The sequence below is a fragment of the Sciurus carolinensis genome, chromosome 3 (assembly GCF_902686445.1).
Source record: "Sciurus carolinensis chromosome 3, mSciCar1.2, whole genome shotgun sequence".
Taxonomy (NCBI): domain Eukaryota; kingdom Metazoa; phylum Chordata; class Mammalia; order Rodentia; family Sciuridae; genus Sciurus; species Sciurus carolinensis.
In genome coordinates, this window is record NC_062215.1 from 169,415,068 (window position 1) to 169,430,191 (window position 15,124).

General features: G+C 42.9%; 1 protein-coding gene across 1 annotated transcript; it reads right to left on the minus strand.

Annotated features, from left to right (window-relative positions):
* Positions 1 to 250: 250 nt before the first annotated feature.
* Positions 251 to 8,698, minus strand: LOC124979539 (elastin-like). Its single transcript, XM_047543894.1, has 4 exons — positions 8,595 to 8,698; positions 8,434 to 8,494; positions 7,242 to 8,006; positions 251 to 551 (listed from the first exon to the last, which is right to left on the minus strand). Exons 1-4 carry the CDS (start codon positions 8,696 to 8,698, stop codon positions 546 to 548), a joined length of 936 nt encoding a protein of 311 aa, XP_047399850.1. The 3' UTR covers positions 251 to 545.
* Positions 8,699 to 15,124: the final 6,426 nt, after the last annotated feature.

Below are 15,124 nucleotides of genomic sequence, written 5' to 3' on the forward strand. Positions count from 1 at the left end.
ACCTTATGGCCCGCTTCTGCCCATGGCTGCAGAAGTGACCCTATGTGACTAGTACATGTGGGGAATTTTTTATTTCTTAATAGGTTCTCACTAAACTGCCCAGGCTGACTTTGAATTTACTATCCTCCTGCCTCAGCCTCCCAAGTAGCTGGGATTTCAGGTATGCACCACTGAGGAAGTTTTTAATTTTCTATTTTTCTCTGAAGACATGATCATTTTTGTCCATGAAATAAACTAACAATGATTAACAGGAAAAAAAAATTTATTCTGTATCATGGAAGCCACACATACAATATGAGTCTCAAAAGAGGGCTAGATAGTTGAAGCTGTAGCATTTTGAACTTCAGGAAGAAATCGCGACTTGCCCCTGCTGGGTGGTGGGGATGGGAAGAGGCTATGGGAGGCTGAACGAAGACTGCGAGGTGCACTAAGCGTGTCCCTGTGCAGAGGGAACGTCCCCCAGGTAACAGTCATCGGAGGACCCCCTGTGTCCTCTCAGCCCGGATCAGGTGTCAGACCCCCAACTGCTTCTTCCTGTGAAAATATCATTCCTAGGCAGGTAGGAGGACATCAAAGAGAAAAGCGTCAGTCTGCGACTGTATTTAATATGAAACGATGTAAAATTTCTTTTCACAAACAAAAAAACTTTTCAGAGCCATTCCTATATCTGCAGAGAACTCCAGTTTCTTTAAGTAACCAATTCAAAATATGCCCAAGAAATATATTTGTGATGGGATATTTCGACCTCCCGCTTAAGAAATTCCCATGTTCGCCCTCTTAGAAGACAGCCACCATGTAAAGAAGATTGGGCTAAACTACTGAACGATGAGAGACCTTGGGGAGATAGAGAAAGAGAAGAACAGAGACAAAGATGAGACACTACCTAGAGGGAAACCCAGGACCCCAGACCATGGCCATTACCAAGGCCCCGAGCTGTGGGTGACGCCATCTTGGATCCTCCAGCCCCCAGTAAGCCTCTGCAGTGAACATCACAAGAGAGACAGCCAAATGCCTGTCACTGATGACCTGTGGGGTCCCACCTACTTCCCTGACCCACAGGGTCTGAAAAAATAAAATAGCGGTTGGTCTTTAAGCCCACCAGAGCTTTGGGCTGGCCTGTCACTTAAGGATAGATGATTCATCTGTAAAATGTGGCCTGTTGCATCAGCATGCTTGCTTCATCTCACTGGTGAGGAGTTGAGGAAATGTGTGATTCTGTAAGCAGAGAAAGTGTGCAATGCTAGACCAGTACCTGCCAGGTAAGGAACCATCCATAAAGTCAGTGATCACTGCACTTGTTGTACTCAAATGGAGGCTGGAATGACCAGCCTGTGAGGCTGAAAAGGGAGGCTGTTCTTGTGATGGAGAATGTTCCTCACATCCTCTGGGGCACTTTTCTTTTTTTTTTCTTTTTTTTTTTTATGGTTATAATATATACTTTATTCAAAAATAACAACTTCCTAATGCCATGCAATGTTGGTTAGGATACTTTTGGCTGCAGATGATAGAATACCCAGTTGAAAATATCTCGCATAATATGAAATCTGGAGAAAGTGTTTTAGGTTTGGTTTAGGTCAAGTTTTGTTTTTTTGGTTTTTTTTGTTTTTGTTTTTTACTTTTTCTTTTTTTTTTTTTAGTTTCTATTTCTTTTTTTATTGTAAACAAATGGGATACATGTTGTTTCTCTGTTTGTACATGGCGTAAAGGCATACCATTTGTGTAATCATAAATTTACATAGGGTAATGTTGTTTGATTCATTCTGTTATTTTTTCCCTTCCCCCCACCCCTCCCACCCCTCTTTTCCCTCTATACAGTCCTTCCTTCCCCCATTCTTGCCCCCCTTCCTAACCCTAACTCTAACCCTAACACTAACCCCTCCCATCCCCCATTATGTGTCATCATCCACTTATTAGCAATATCATTTGTCCTTTGGTTTTTTGAGATTGGCTTATCTCACTTAGCATGATATTCTCCAATTTCATCCATTTGCCTGCAAATGCCATAATTTTATCATTCTTTATGGCTGAGTAATATTCCATTGTATATATATACCACAGTTTCTTTATCCATTCATCAATTGAAGGACATCTAGGTTGGTTCCACAATCTGGCTATTGTGAACTGAGCAGCTATGAACATTGATGTGGCTGTATCTCTGTAATATGCTGATTTTAAGTCCTTTGGGTATAGGCCAAGGAGTGGGATAGCTGGGTCAAATGGTGGTTCCATTCCAAGTTTTCTAAGGAATCTCCACACTGCTTTCCAGAGTGGCTGCACTAATTTGCAGCCTCTGGGGCACTTTTCTATCCGCATATTCAGTAGTTGCTGAACATCGAGCATGCTTCCTGGTCCTCCTTGCTCCTGATAAGCTCATTCTCAGAGTAGAAAAGAACCCCACAGGACCCTGCTGCAGGAGCAGCTCCAGAGTCTGTTGTTGCTGCCCTGCTTGGGAGGAAACCCAGAGCCTGGTGCCTACAAGGCAAATGCTCTGCCTCTGAGCTATGCCCCAGCCCAACCTGGACATTTCTTTGCATGTGTGATGGTTTGGATGTGAGGTGTCCCCAAAAGTTCACACATGCAACGGTGCAAGAAGGTTCAGAGGTCTTAACCCTGCAAGGTCTTAACCTAGTCAGTGAATTAATCTCTGATGGGATTAACTGAAGTGGTAGGGTGGCTGGAGCAGGTGGGAATTGGGTCGTAGCTTTGGGCTATATATGTATATCTGGCGAGTGAAGTCTCTGTCTACCGACTGGAGTCTTTCTGCTCCCTGATCACCATGATGTGAGTGTTAGCGAGGTCTGAGGTGGTTGGATGGGGGCAGGGCAGCAGGCAGCCCATCCCACCAAATAACAACCAGTCAGACACGGGCAGATAAACCCTAGTGGCCTTGCAACCACCCCCGTCAGTCAGTGGAGTTTCCAGCCAACTCCAGGGGGACACTAAACCCTCAAGCCTTCCCTGGACAATTCCATACTATAAAGACCCCGGCCAGCCCAAGTCATGCATGGATTCCCTGGTCCTCCATCCCGGCCTTCACCCTGGAGGACTGGTGAATCTTGCCCGAGGACCAAACCCAATAAAGCCTTGTTCAGCCGCTCTTGATCTGACTCCTTCTTGGTCACACACATCTGACCTTACAGTGAGCTGCTTCCCTCCAGACTTAAGGAGTCACCCTCCTATCAACTCAAACCTCTGAACCTGGGAGCCCTAAATAAACTTTTCCTCCTCTACAGTTGTGCTGGTTGGGTCATTTAGTCACAGCATGAAAAAACTGACTAAAACAGTACAGTTTTCCAGAGTGACTCCCCTGCCGTCTGTGAGAGACAAAGCTCCTAATTTGACCTCATGATGGCTAAATTGGATCAGTAGGTATGCTTTTAAAGGGGTATGCATGGGCCACACAGAGACCAAAGAGACTGGGGAGCAAGATGGCAGCAGAGGACCCAGCGTCCTGCTAACAGCAGTGACTAGGGCAGAATAGAGGCTCTCGATTGTAAGCGCAAAAGGACGGGAAGCAAACCTCAGCGGATTCAGAGAAGCCTTTATTCCTTGGAGGACTCGGGCGCCATTGGACCCATTTTCCGAATGGGAAAAATGACCCCCAGTTACAGAGGGGATTTTGATAGGGTACAATGATGTTGTAAGCTCGGGAGCACGGTTAGCAGCCAAATAAATTGGACAGAAAGTGGCCAAAGCAAGCTTTATTGGAATTTGGCTCTTGGGCGAAATTCCCAGACCCTGGGGGGTACAGCTCAATTAGGGACCTGGAGAAAATCGCACCTGGCCCCGGCTGCTCAGGGTTTTTATAGGCCAGAATGGGAGGAGGTCCTGCTGAGTGACAGGTGGATGTGAAGGGTCAGTGGAATTTTCTAGCCCACTTGATCAGTCACCTTTTGGCGGGCTGGCCTTTGTTTCAGCTGCTCTGCTCCGCCCCCTACAGTCGCCTAAATTCCGACCTAACAGATGTAATCACTGAAGCTGTGGACGTGCAGTTTTGACCGACAGGAGCTAGTTGTACAGGTTAAAACTTTAATTTAGGAAGGTAGTTGTAAAAAGGCCGAAAATCACTCTTGTCTGGGAAGATGAGGGTCTGGATCCGAGGGATGAGTACTCAGATCTTGCCCAACGTCATTTAGGACTAATTCACAGTGGAGAAGGTCAAGGTTTAGGACCCAGCATTCAGTATCCACCCCTTTCCCCCAGAGCCCATTGTTATCTGGAAAGAATGCTCTGGGAGAGGTTTAATGCTTGGCCAATTTCTCCTCCCTCCTTCCAAGTCACACCGTACCTCCATTTTCTTGTCTTATAGGAGTATTATTTTCCATAACTTTTTACCAGTTCCCTCAAGAGAAGATACGCAGGACAACTGCTCTGCACACTGCTCAGGATTCTTTGATGGCATCTGTGGAGGGTGCTCAATTTCTATGGAAAGGAACGAGTCTTCATACTAAATTTCCACTTTTTTTTTTTTTTTTTTGCAATTACTGTATGGTTGATTTTATGAGTCAGCTTGCCTGGGACACAGGATGCCCAGGTATCTGGTTCAATAATATTTCTGGTTGTGTCTCCTTAACTGTGAGTGAGCATCATCAAACCATTGAGGGACTGAATAAAACAAAAAGAAAGAGATGCCAGCCATCAGGGAAGCTGAGGTGAGAGGATCACTTGACCCCAAGAGTTCAAGATCAGCCTGGGCAACAACAGATGCTGTCTGTCTCAAAAAAAAAAAAGAAGTTGAGATGTCTTCTTTATCTTCCCTCTCCCCACCCACAACACTGAAGCTGGCCTTGCATGGCCCTTGGACTGAGGTACACATCATTGGTACTCATGGTTCTCAGGCCTCCGTATCATGTGAACCAATTCCTTGTAAGAAATCTCATTATATATTATATCATATATATATATACACAAACACTATATATATATATATATATATATCCTATGTAGGATATATAGTATCCTATCTGTACTTACATCTGTCTCTCTGGAGAACTGAACTCATAGTTACCTTTTCTCCTTCCTCCTCTTCCTTTGTCTCAGTTTAAAGGATCTAAATAATCTGAGCAGTTGGGAGGGACACTGCAGACACCCCATCTCCTTAATCAACTGCCATCCACTCTAAATCGGTGTGCAATCTACACAAGGTGTTTGCCCTGCAAATGAGCTTCCAGGCAAATTCTCTCAAGAGCTGGCTGCCCCGAATCACCTCCAACACTGGAAATTCTGCAGCTGCCACAAAAGACACACTGAGTTTCTTTTGAACTTTGTCCTTCTTTTTTCTTATTGACCCCCTGCGTCATGCTAAATTCCTGCTCCGGGCCTGACAGCCCATTCATAATAGCTCAATCCTCCCCGACCCTACCTCTTCAGCATGCTAAGGGCTCTGCCCTTTTGGGATTCATGAACTGGTTCCTATCCCAGCCCAAGACCCTCCTCCACGTCCCACCTCTTCACCATCACTAGGGTGGTCACAATGATACAGCAGCCACTGTGTTGGTGACCCACTCACATGAGAGCTTTTTTGTCCGTGGTCCCCCACAGCTGCACCCTTCCCCGACACACTCCCACCCCAGGTCCTTTGATATGTGCTCCAAACATCTGTCATATCCAGGTTCACTGGGTGTGTTATGTAATTGGAAAACTTTATAAATAGCATTGAGTGAGCACAGGCAAGTCTCAGCAGGCCTTTGCCTAAGAGGATTTAGTTATAAAATGCCTAAAGGACTTCTTTATCATGTAAATTCAACCTTTGTCATGTAAATCCTATTGTGTGATTCCCTGAGAGTGGAATGAGAGCAATACTAACTTACTTACTATTTAATTATTCTCCCTTTTGACCCCTGCCTGGGATGTAAGGATTTCAGGACAAAAAAAAAAAAAAAAAAAAAAAAAAAAATATATATATATATATATATATATATATATATAAATATATATATAAGATATATATTATATCTTTTATATATTATATTATATCATATTATATATAATTATATAATATATATCTTCCACTTTCTTTCTTACATTCCAAGGCACCTTTGCACCCCACAGGACTAGATGCTGAGCTTGAGAATAACAAGACAAACTGGGAAATATCCCAAGCCAAAATGGATTTCGAAGGATAAGGAATTCTCTGTGCAGTCCTACTAAGATCCCTATTCTCAGTCTTTTGTTTTAATCCATTATACATTTGATTACAGATGGTAACCAGCTTTTTTACAAGGCAGTATGTAAATGTTTCTGCTATTCTTAAATCAGAATTAAGAAAATGCCAATATTTGAATTTGGGAATTACTCTCTTTCAGATGAAACAGGAAGTGTGATTATCTACAAGACTTAGATTCTATTATTTATGAATTAGGATCTTTTCTCTATTTAAAAAATACTATTGAGTGCCTATTCAACCAGTAGCATAATTGCTACACAAATATTGTCATGAATAATAATTTTAGTAGTGATAATTATATTTGGTAATAGCTACACAGGCACTTTACATCACCTAATTTGCCCAACAATCCTATTTAGCAGATGAAAGCAGAAGCTCGGAGGTGCTCAGTTCTTGCTCCTTGGGGGTCAAAAAGCATTAGGTCACATAGGAGCTGAATTGATTTCTTTTGACCCCAACTTCCATGTTCTCCTACAGTCACACTGAAAGGAGAGTTTACATAACACTTGGTCGTGTTCATCGTTTAAGTCACATACATTTCCCATCTTTGGCTTGTAAGCAGTTATGAAATCCATTACAATGATCATTGTTGCATCGGTGTTATTTACAGTTTCCTTTCTTCCCTCCTTAGTTCAATGTTTCACCCCCGCCTTCCCCCAACAATCTCCAGCTTACAGCTGTGGGGTCCTGACTCCCCCACTTCGGGTTTGTCCACCGGGGACCTGCTCTCCGTGACATTTCCTAGCTACCTAACCCACTCCAGCGTGGACTCGGATGACTCGCAGCAGGACTTCACGGGATAAGCTCTTCCCCACAAATTGCTTCCCACTCTTCAGAGTCGCTGAGGTGGCTGGGGGCAGGTTCCCCCGAACTCGACCCCTTATTCTCTAAGGTACTAATATGGGAAGCAAATGGCAAATTCAGCATTTGAAGGTTTCCTTTGGGTCCGCACAGCAGAAGAACCCAACAACGGGCCTCGGCAGAGCTCAGCCTGATCGAACGCAGGTCAGAAAGGGAGGATCTCCCGAGGGCCACGCGTCCTGCAGGCCCGTCGCTGCAGGCGCGTCACGCATACCTGTGGCCTCGCGGGCGCCGGGGACTCTTCTCTAAGCAAAGCGCTGGCTTCACCGCTCCCCTTTAACAGATCCCGGAGGAAAGAAGGTCCACCAGCCGCGGGAAGCCAGCCAGGGGACCGATCGCGAGCGGTTTTCCGAAACCCGGGTCCCGAGGAGGCGCATGGGGCTCTGGAGACGGCTTGGGACCGCCCGCCACCCGCGGGAGAACCACCAGAGCCCGGTCGCAGGTCCGCGAAGGCCGGGAGGGCGCGGGGTCGGGCTGGGGCTGAGGAGGAGCCAAAGGACGGAGTTCCCAGGCCTTGCACACGGCAGCGAGTGGCCCTGCGCTGGGAACATGGGGAGAACGGCGAAGCCGAAGGGAGCGGCGCTCGGTCGTGAGACGGGAACAGACCGAAGGGCCGGGAGGCCAAACCCGGGAGCCGGGCCGCGCCTGCGGGAGAGCGCGGCGCCCAGCCCAGTGCCCAGCCCAGAGCCCAGCCCAGCGCCCCGCCGCGCCCGCACCTGCAGGCGGACGCAGGCTCCGCTCGCCGCTCGCCCTCGACTGGAACGCCGCAGCCGAAGCCGGTGGACGCCAGGCGACCGCTCTGCGACGTCGTGGGTTCCCCGCAGGCCTGGAACCCGCGCCACCTCCGCCGCGCCCCGGGCACCGACCCCGCGCGGTCGCCTCCCGGAGCTGACAACCCCCTGGCTGGACGGCGGCTGCCACGTCGCCGAACAGGACCAAGAGCCAAGGACGTGCGGAGCCGAGACCGCCTGAGGTCCAGCTAGGCCCGAAGGGGACCTTTGGGAAGGGGCGCCACCCTGGCAGTCCCCCAGGGGGACCGCGGCACGAATAACGGAACTAAGATTCCCCCTTTTTGGGATTTAGTGTTTAATTTTGGTCTCCTTTGTTCTTTCCATAATTATCGCTTTCTGACAATTCACACGTCGCACCGCCGCTGCCATCTCATTAAGCGAAACCGCTTCGGTTGTGACCCTCCTCGCCTCTAGAACAACCTGTGACCCCTCCTGGCCGACACAGTGAGGTCCAAAGCTGTCAACCTCGCACAGGTGCCCTTCCTGGCAGCCTGTCGGTCCCGCCCCTGCACCTGCGCCCTGAACCGCCTACCGACCAGAGGCGTCCCTCCCGCCTGAGCCCAGCAAGTAGCATCAAGAGCTCAGGGAAGCAGGTGGCCGCTTGGCTTCCACTACCCCTCCTGCTGCAAACCCGGTCTGCTCAGCTATTTTGCAGCTCACAGAATCTCCTGCCCCACTAAAAATCAAAAAGAATAAATATTTAAGAGCTCCAGTTTCATTTTAAATTTTTCTATTCTTCTCTTCCTTTCCGAGCATCACGCTGCACAAATTCTTACCGGAGACCTTTGGAGGGGTCGGGCTTGCGTGCGAACGTGTCCTGTGAGCCTGGTCCCTTCTTTTTCCTTCCTCTCCACTGCAGTAGGATCCGCTGGTAGATCATGTCAGGCCTTCCCTCCCACCCAGCACAGATACTGGTTTCCCTTAGCAGTGGAGGCAGGCTGGAGTGTTCCAAAAGGTTAATGACTCTGGAAAAGCATTCTAAGAAAAAATTGTGAAATTCTCTTTAAAAAGTCAATCTTAGAAGTTCCTTCATTCTCTCTGCTCTCCTGCAGGTATGATTCCCCAAAACCCTCTAATCCCTGGCTTGCTTTCTTCAACAAAGCCTTTTCTCTGGAGGGATCTGGACTGGAGTCTGGTAGGTATCATTCCTGTGAGTGGATCTCCAGTCAAATGTGCACCAAACTGGAGACAGCTAACTTTAAGAGTTACCTGTTCTATAAAAATAAACCTTCAATATCTTCAACCTATGGAAGCCACAGCTGGGCTCCACAGGGGGCTATCCATTTTCTTAGAGTGACATCATGTGGTGAGGCAAGGACCACCCAGCTTGTCTTTCAAGAGCCCATATATTTTGAAGAAGATACAAGAGGTGAGATGGGCAGGGAGACACCAAAAGCATGAACCAAAGTCAGAATTAGGCATTTCTTTCTGGCTGTTACTCCCATGCAGTTCAGAAGCCCCTGAGAAGGCTTATCCCAGCGCCCTGGGAGCTTGGCAAGTTGGGGAGGCTCTGCCTTTCTAAGAGAGGAGTCACCCACACAAGAAGAAAGGGCGCCAGATCACTTGTCCTAGGGCTTTCACGGCTGGACCTTGAGAAACAAATCAGATTGTTCCATTACAGATCAAATGCTTGTAAAGTTCAAGACAAAGATGCTTTTACAAAGGGTTGTCTGATCTCTAAGGTGCTATGTATACTGGGTTCTTAATTACTCTCTTGGACTAAAGACAGAAAACAACCTTTTCCAAAGTGCAGCCTAGGAATCAGTAGATGTTAGGTGGTTCCAAGGATTCTGTGGTCAAACAGACACAGATTAATACTGGGATTTAGAAAAGGTGCTATGAGGGTCCCCTATGGTGTTGGAATGCTTGCACTCCTTGACTGTATCAAAGTCAATATCCTGCTTGATATTGCAGGATAGCTTTGCAAGATGGTACCACTGGAAGAAACTGGGTGAAGGATAAATGGGATCTCTGTGATTATATTATTTCTTAAATTATATATAATACATATGTATGTGTTTTATATTTACTATTTTATTTATGTGAATCTATTTTAAAATTTAAAAAAGATTTATTTTTTAAAATTAAACACTTTACAGCATTTCTGTTTTTGTTTTTGTTTTGTTTGGGTTTTTTTGGCAGGGAGGGATACATGGGATTGAACCTGGGGTGCTTAACCACTGAGTCACATCCTTAACCCTTTTTACTTTATTTTTCTAAATTTTGAGACAGGATCTTGTTAAGTTGCTTAATGGTCTCACTAAATTGCTGAGTGCTGGCTTTGAACTCGTGATCCTCCTGCCTTAGCCTCCCAAGCCACTGGGATTACAGGCATGCGCCGCCACATTGGCTTATAGTAGCATTTCTTAAAGAAGCTAATAAACTGTGCAGATTTTTAATTTCCAAGAGGGAGAATGTGGTAGCTGGAGCCAGCCTCTAGGGTGACCCAGATGGTCTCCCACTAGTGTAAGCAACACTCAACTGAATCAGGGATAGAGAGGGTGACTGAGAGAAAAGAGCAGCGTGTGACCCCTGAGGCCAGGTGTAAAAAGGCACTAGGGCATCCCTGTGGGCCTCTTAAGACGTATGACCCTGAACTCTGTGTCGAATACTAATTCCACTAGGGTTTTTCATCTAGATCGTCTATGACGTTTTCTTTTCATACCATCCTGTCTTGGTCTCAAGGTTGTAATTAGCCTTATAAAATTGGCTGGGCAACTTCCCCTTTCTTTTACTCTTCAAAATGGTTTCAGATAAGATAAATCTCTTGAAAGTTTTGTAAGACCCTCTGTAAAATCATCAGACCTGATATCTCTTTTGAAGGATTGAGAGAGACTATCCTGATTACTAATTTAATATCTGTCACAGGTCTTGGTTTCATTGGAACTTCTTTGACTTTTTCAACCAGTTTTGAAGTTCACTTTTTTTTTATGAAAATAAATATATTTTATCAAAGTTTTAAATGTTCACAGGTGTTTTTTTAAAAATCTCTACTATATAGATGGGTGTTGTGGCTCCTATTCATAATCCCAGTGACTTGGGTACTGGGGAGATAAGGCCAGAGGATCTGAAGTTCAAGGCCAGCCTTAGTGACTTAGTGAGAGCCTGTCTCAGAATAAAGATTAAAAGGGATGGGGGTGTAGCTCAGTGGTAGAACACTTGCCAAGCATACCCAAGGCCTTGGATTCAATCCCTGGTACTGCAAAGAAAATAAAACAAAAACCCCATCAAAACTATAGTTATTCTCTTTTTTTGTTATGAATATTTTTCATGTGTGAATATCTCTATTAATTTCATATTTTAGCCCAAAACCTTTCCTATTCTTTTAAATTACTTTCTTCTTCTGTTTTTTTTTTTTTTTTTTAAGGTTTTATTCTTTTGGTAACTTCTTGAATTGAATGCTTTAGTTACTATTTTTCAATATTCCTTCTTCAAAAGACACATTTAAGCCTATAAAATGTTTTTCCAAGAAACGTTTTGCTGTGCCCTACAAACTTTGATAATCATTCTGGTCTTAGTAATGCCATAATTCCCTTTGTGATATCTTTTGAAATTAGCCCACAGATTATTCAGGGTTGCATTTTAGAACTTCCAAAGGTGGGGGTTGGGGAGATAGCTCAGTCAATAGAGTGTTTGCCTTGCATGCACAAGGCCCTGGGTTTGATCCCCAGCAATTTCTGAGGGTGTATGAGTATTATTTTATTACTATTTACTATGTTTTGCTCTTTTTTAAATTGTTGATTGTTGAATTCTCATCTAATTTCATTGTGGCCCCAGAGAATGAATATGGTCTTTGTTATAGTTTTTTGCCTTTGATTTTTCAGATTTTTTCTTTTTCTTTTTCTTTACATAGTTCTTTTTTTAGACAGGCTTTCATGAGTTCAGGCTAACCTTGAATTAGTGATCCTCCTGCCTGAGAAGGTAGGATTATAGGCATATTGCAACCACACACGGTTTTTCAGATTTTCTTTATTAGATATTATGTCATCATTTTTTTAGTTTTTTAAAAAAATAATTGACATCTTCTTTAATTTCTTATCTTTATATACTTTTAAAAAATCAGTATCTTGTTGAGTGTGTTAAAATCTCCCCAGATGATTATAGAATTGTCCATTTTCCCCCTATGTAACTTGATTTGTTTTCTAGATTTTAAGGCTACTTTTTAGGTGCATACAAGTTCACCAGTACTAAATGTTCTTCTTACCATTAAGTTCTTTCCTTCCTTACTAATTTGGTTTTTCTATAAATTGTAAAATTTTATTTTGTATGAAATAGATGTTACTATTCTAGCTTTTTAGGATCATTATTTAATTATTATTTGCAAGGTATGAGTTTTTCTAACCCTTTAGTTTCAATTTATCTTAATGGTTTCATTTTATATGTATCTTATGCAAGAAGACTATATGCTGTGACCTGAATGCTGTGTCTTTCAAAATCACATGCTGTAAATTCATCAGCACTGTTATGGCATTAGGAGGTGAGGTCCTTTGGAAGGTGATCAGGTCATGAGGGTGTAATTTCTGTCCTCACAAAAGAGGTCCCCAAAATATGCCTTGTCTTTACCCGCTGTGAGGACCCAGCCAGAAGACTTCATCTAGGAACCAGCAAATGGCCCTCACCAGACACAATCTCCTGGTGCCTTCATCCTGGACTTCGAAGCCTTGAAAACCATAAAAAATAAACATGCATTGTTTATAGGCATCCCAGGTGATCATATTTTATTATACTAAGCTGCATGCACTAGAACACTATGCCAAGATTTTGTTGTTTTAAATTTTGATCATACAATCTCTCCTTTTTTGTGTTTATTCTAAAATTTTGAATTACTTATTAATTGGAAAATAACCTCTCCCTCTTAGTGTCAATCTTCTACTTACCTTCATTTATCTTTGCTGCTTTTTCTCTTCCTTTCCTGCAGTCTATTGAACTAGTAAAACTTTCTCTATCTCCACTCCTTTTGTTTTAGAAGGTATTAACAGGGCTTTCATTTTTAGACTCTTTACCTTTAGTTTTTTCATATACATAAAAAACCATATGCTTTTCTAAATATCTAGAATGCTCTATAATTTTATTTTTGTCCTAAATGACAGCAGGGCCCTTAGTACCCTTTAACTATTTAGAGTTCATTTTGCTCTTCTTGAAGTAAAGCAGAAATGGAGATTTCTTTTTATAGTCGATAGTTTATAAACATTCCCTTACACGCTATCACTTTCTGTACTTCCCTATTTTTGCCTGTAGGCTCTGTGTTCATCCTAATCCTGGCTTTAATGAGGCTGTTTTGTGTTTTGGGCACCATTCATAATATTGCATTTTTTAACAATTTATGGTCCATGAAATAATTTACTTTCTTTCTGAACCAGACTCTAACAGTTGATCTTTTTTAGGACCAGTCTTTGCTGTGGGTTACAGGTGAGGGGAATGAACTAAAAGGTTAGCTGATGAAGTTACCTTGGGAGGAAATCAGAACTGACTACTGAGTTCCTGATCTGCAAAGGGAAGGACTAAAGCAGTGCAAAGGAAACTTGCCTGAAAGGGAATTTTTTTTTTTTTTTTTTTTTTTTTAAACTACAGGCATATGCAAATTTCAGAAAGTATTTGGCTCTTTTAAGTTTTCTCAATTCTTTCTCTTGGTTCCATTCACAGCCATATTGAGGCAACAATGCTTGTGTGCTGACCCCTGGTGGATTCAGCAAGTGCCTATTTATGACCATTTTTGGAGGTGGGATAGATCTTATTCCAGGAGTCACAGACTCAAATGCCTCCAGTGGCCAGGCAGGTTCTATCAAGGCATCAGGTAACTCTGGACATGACAATAGATCATGCTCTCAAGTGTGACAACACTGGAGAACACAGGCTCTGCCAAAGTCATTAAAAAAAAAAAAAAGTCGGCAAACATACTTACAGGTAGGTGAAACAAAGAGTCAGACCCTCATTGAATCAATCAGTTTGGCTCAAATTGCCTTATTTAAGTCACACACAGAAAGGTTAGGCTCTTACAAGGTCACACTCAAAGGCTGGTTTGCAAATTAAGAAGGAATGTTCTTCCCATGATGTACTCTTACTTTCCAAAAATGGAGCAAAAACTCACCAGTGGAAGGTGGGCTATTTTAATAAAATAAGGTTAGACATTTGCAAAAAATACCCAATGGAGAAAAATATTCTTTAAAATCAATTCATGAATTATTCTGCATTTTAAGTAAAAAGCATTGGGCTATGTATTATTTGGGATTTTGTATAGCAAAATTCTCTACTATAAAAATAGATTGTTATATTAAATTTTTTCTTTACTTTTTCATGTAGTCAAAGTTGAAATACTTAAAAACAGAAACAAATCTAGATATACTACATTTTTAGCTGACAAGCATAATTTAATAAGAATGGATCACATAGAAAGAGCAGTGATATTCTGGAATCAAAACCTTTATTTTGTTCAGTTTTCAAAAAAAATCTGAATTATATTTTTAATTAACTTTAATTGTAATTGTTGAAAGACATTTGATCTTTCCTCCCCCCTTTACCCCCAGATCCAATTCTTTTTCCAACATCTGTCTGATGTCTCATCACATCAATGCTTTAGTGGGCTCCTATTATCTACCATGTTAAATCTCAAATTTTCCCTGTGGATACCCACTATTTTTCTCCATATTTTAAACACCGTATTTCCAGTCTGCATTGTACTACTGAAGAAAATCTGCCTGCTTCTCTCATGTCACATGAAGCATTGCCTGCTTCTGACCTTTGGTCTTCTCCTTGATCCACATGAGTATAAGGAAGTGGAGCGTGGATTTCCTGAGGCAAGTGTCCTGTCCAAACTTTGGTCCTGTGAAAATACCGTTCTCAGATCTGTTCTTCCTTCATTCTCCACCATAATCCATTATGTGGTCCCAAGCACAACTAGTGAAGTTCCTGATGAAGATTTATGATAGCATAGCATAAAAAATTGAGGAATCCTTTTTTTCCCTTTTATTTATTTCTTCTTTTTTTTTCAAAGGGTATTGGAAATTGAACCCAGGGGCTCTGCATCATTGAGCTATATCCCCAGTCCCTGGGCTTGGAGAGCCTCCTGCCTCAGCCTCCCAAGTGGTTGGGATTACAAGCATGTGCCACCATGCTGAACACAGGAATGGTTTATATATATATATATATATATGTATATGTGTGTATGTGTGTATGTGTGTATATATATACATACACAAAAACATTTTTTGTGCATATATTTTTGATGGCTTTAAATAATTAAGATAAATTACACAATTTTAAATAAACAAATTCTTATATAGTTCAATGATTCAAAAATATTTCTATT

Bases quoted from the DNA above. Each gene is read 5' to 3' on its own strand.
- LOC124979539 (XM_047543894.1), bottom strand. From the start codon at position 8,698: ATGATCTACCAGCGGATCCTACTGCAGTGGAGAGGAAGGAAAAAGAAG. The intron at 8,495-8,594 runs GTAAGAATTTGT...TTTGATTTTTAG, and splicing joins GACCCCTCCAAAGGTCTCCG to TGGGGCAGGAGATTCTGTGA. The intron at 8,007-8,433 runs GTAGTGGAAGCC...CTTCGGGCCTAG, and splicing joins CCGGGTTTGCAGCAGGAGGG to CTGGACCTCAGGCGGTCTCG.